This window comes from Salvelinus sp. IW2-2015, unplaced genomic scaffold (assembly GCF_002910315.2).
Source record: "Salvelinus sp. IW2-2015 unplaced genomic scaffold, ASM291031v2 Un_scaffold4573, whole genome shotgun sequence".
In the NCBI taxonomy this organism is placed as follows: domain Eukaryota; kingdom Metazoa; phylum Chordata; class Actinopteri; order Salmoniformes; family Salmonidae; genus Salvelinus; species Salvelinus sp. IW2-2015.
In genome coordinates, this window is record NW_019945843.1 from 35,067 (window position 1) to 38,528 (window position 3,462).

At 51.5% G+C, this 3,462-nt stretch overlaps 1 protein-coding gene across 1 annotated transcript; it reads right to left on the bottom strand.

Moving 5' to 3' along the window:
- Nucleotides 1-1,703: 1,703 nt before the first annotated feature.
- On the bottom strand, nt 1,704-3,134 carry LOC112077447 (potassium channel subfamily K member 3-like). Its single transcript, XM_070441698.1, has 2 exons — nt 3,092-3,134; nt 1,704-2,897 (listed from the first exon to the last, which is right to left on the bottom strand). Exons 1-2 carry the CDS (start codon nt 3,132-3,134, stop codon nt 1,978-1,980), a joined length of 963 nt encoding a protein of 320 aa, XP_070297799.1. The 3' UTR covers nt 1,704-1,977.
- Nucleotides 3,135-3,462: the final 328 nt, after the last annotated feature.

A 3,462-nucleotide genomic window follows, 5' to 3' on the forward strand; every position in this document is an offset into this window, starting at 1 on the left:
GTAACAGATGGAGAGAAACAGACACTTCTTCTCAGTCTTTACAGTGAGAGCAGACACTTTTCTCCAGTCTTTACCAGTGAGAGCAGACACTTTTCTCCAGTCTTTACAGTGAGAACAGACACTTCTTCTCCAGTCTTTACAGTGAGAGCAGACACTTCTTCTCCAGTCTTTACAGTGAGAACAGACACTTCTTCTCCGTCTTTACAGTGGAGCAGACACTTCTTCTCCAGTCTTTACAGTGAGAACAGACACTTCTTCTCCAGTCTTTACAGTGAGAGCAGACACTTCTTCTCCAGTCTTTACAGTGAGAACAGACACTTCTTCTCCAGTCTTTACAGTGAGAACAGACACTTCTTCTCCAGTCTTTACAGTGAGAACAGACACTTTTTCTCAGTTTTTACAGTGAGAACAGACACTTCTTCTCAGTCTTTACAGTGAGAGCAGACACTTCTTCTCCAGTCTTTACAGTGAGAGCAGACACTTCTTCTCCAGTCTTTACAGTGAGAACAGACACTTCTTCTCAGTCTTTTACAGTGAGAGAGCACTTCTTCTCCAGTCTTTACAGTGAGAGCAGACACTTCTTCTCCAGTCTTTACAGTGAGAACAGACACTTCTTCTCCAGTCTTTACAGTGAGACAGACACTTCTTCTCCAGTCTTTACAGTGAGAGCAGACACTTCTTCTCCGGTCTTTACAGTGAGAGCAGACACTTCTTCTCCGGTCTTTACAGTGAGAGCAGACACTTCTTCTCCGGTCTTTACAGTGAGAGCAGACACTTCTATCCCAGTTCAAGGTAGCCTATCCAGTTCAGGTGTTTTTCCAGTTAGGTAGTCTATCCAGTTCAGGTAGTCCTATCCAGTTCAGGTAGTCTATCCAGTTCAGGTAGTCTATCCCAGTTCAGGTAGTTACCAGTTAGTTTATCCCAGTTCAGGTAGTCTATCCCAGTTCAGGTAGTCTATCCCAGTTCAGGTAGTCTATCCAGTTCAGGTAGTCTATCCCAGTTCAGGTAGTCTATCCCAGTTCAGGTAGTCTATCCCAGTTCAGGTGTCTATCCAGTTCAGTTAGTCTATCCCGTTCAGGTTGGTCTATCCCAGTTCAGGTAGTCTATCCCCAGTTCAGGTGTCTATCGTTCAGGTGTCATCCCATTTCAGGTATCTATCCCGTAGGTAGTCTATCCAGTTCAGTTCTTCCATTCAGTTTTATCCCAGTTCAGTATCTATCCAGTTCAGGTATCTATCCCAGTTGCACAGTTCAGTAGTCTATCCCAGTTCAGTTGTCTTATACCCAGTTCAGGTAGTCTATCCAGTTCAGGTAGTCTATCCCAGTTCAGGTAGTCCTATCCCAGTTTCAGGTAGTCTATCCCAGTTCAGGTAGTCTATCCCAGTTCAGGTAGTCTATCCCAGTTTCAGGTAGTCTATCCCAGTTCAGGTGGTCTATCCCAGTGCAGGTAGTCTTCCCAGGTTCTGTTTGGTGCCTTAAAGGAATCTGACTGATCACTGAGTCTCGACCAGGGATCACTGAGACTCTCGACAAGGGATCACTGAGTCTCGACAGGATCCCTGAGTCTCGTACGACGGGATCACTGAAGTCTCGACCAGGGATCACTGAGTTCTGACCAGGGATCCTGAGTCTCGACATGGGATCACTGAGTCTGACCAAGGGATACTGGTCTCGGACCAGCGGATCCTGAGTTGCGACAGGGATCCCTGAGTCTCGACCAGGGATCCCTGAGTCTCGACCAGGGATCACTGAGTCTCGACCAGGGATCACTGAGTCTCGACCAGGGATCACTGAGTCTCGACCAGGGATCTTCAAATCCCAGCCTGGAGGTCCAGAGTACCGCTGGTTTTCTGTTCTACCTGATCATTATTTGCATCCACCTGGTGTCCAAGGTCTAAATCAGTCCCTGATTAGAGGGGAAGAATTCAAAATCAGCAGCAGAACTGGTTTTGATGTCCCAGATTTGAATTGGCCTGGTCTAGACCGAGCTGCGTCTCTTGGCGAAGGCCCTGAACGGGGCGAGGAAGTTTAAGCCAGAGGCTATGGAACTGATGCACTGGTGAGGGCTGCATACACACCCTGTATCACCCGGCTCGCAGTAGTGAGAGGACACCATGTCCCAGCGAGGGGGGAGCATGGTGCTGTTCTCTATGTAGTGGTCAGAGAAGCCCATCATCATTGGAATGGATCCCTGGCCCTGCAGATTCTCCCTGCTGCGGTACCACAGACACGAACACACTGTCTGGAAGCCCAGCACCTCGCTGTACACGTCCTTCAGGCCTCGCTTGGTGCCGCTGGTAGTAGCGGCTAGTGGAGTGGAGGAGGAAGTGGAGGCCGAGACGGAAACGGCAGACAGACCGCCGTCGGCGTTCTTCTTACACCTCGTGGAGAGGAGGGCTTTCTGCACGGCGTCTCGCCGCTCGTCTTCGGTGTTCATCATCAAGAACCTCAACACCACCAGGTTGAGGAAGGCTCCTATCACGGTAAGTCCTGTCAAGATGTACACGAAGCAGAAGGCCACGTAGCGCGGGTCGTTCTGCAAGGCGTGGTCCTTCTGCAGCGCCACGTAGTCCCCGAAGCCGATGGTGGTCAGGGTGATGAAGCAGTAATAGTAGGCGTGGAAGAAGCTCCAGCCCTCGTAGTGGGAGAAGGCTGCCGCCCCGACACACAGCGTTGACATGCAGGAGAAGAAGCCGATGGTCACCATGTTGGCCATGGACACCTCGGTGTGGTGCAGGCCCAGACACTGCTTGGCCCGGTGGAGAAGGAAGCGGACCAGTGTGTTGATGCGTTCTCCCATGCTCTGGAACATGACGAGGGTCAGGGGGATCCCCAGGAGGGCGTAGAACATACAGAACACCTTCCCTGAGTCCGTGCTGGGTGCAGCATGGCCGTACCCTGGGAGAGGAGAGGTAGAGGAGAGGAGAGAGAGAGAGGAGAGGTAGAGGAGAGGAGAGAGAGAGAGGAGAGGAGAGAAGAGAGGAGAAGAGAAGGAGGAGAGGATAGAGGATAGAGAGGAAGAGGAGGCGAGAGAGAGGGAAGATTAGAGAGAGAAAAAGAGAGAGAGAAAGAGAGGGAGAGAGAGAACGAGCAGCAGATCCGATCTAGCCTCTCCTTCTCCAGGAGGTACGCCATGCTGCCACCCAGCAGAACGGGAACTGCAGGGAAAGGAGTGGTTCATGGTATGTGATGAGTCTACGCCCTGCGCTAGGGGGATCGCCCCTGGACCCTGCGAGGTCAGGTTTCCAGAGAACAGAGTGAGAAGGAGAAACGCGATCAGAGACACACACTGAGTCCGCTTCCTACTCCCCACCGGGAACCGAAAGACAGTGTCTGGGCCTGCCCACACCGAGGTGTCCATGGCCAAGAACGAGTAAGGAGAGAGTGAGGACCATGGCTTCTTCTCGCTGCATTGTCAACGCCTGAGATGTATTGAGAGATTGTGGTGGCGGGAGTAGAGGAA

What these genes read in the sequence shown, in the direction of transcription:
- LOC112077447 (XM_070441698.1), bottom strand. Translation starts at nt 3,134, where the DNA reads ATGGCGTACCTCCTGGAGAAGGAGAGGCTAGATCGGATCTGCT. An exon ending in GAGGCTAGATCGGATCTGCT is followed by an intron (nt 2,898 to 3,091) that starts GCTCGTTCTCTC and finishes CTCCTCTCCCAG; the next exon opens with GGTACGGCCATGCTGCACCC.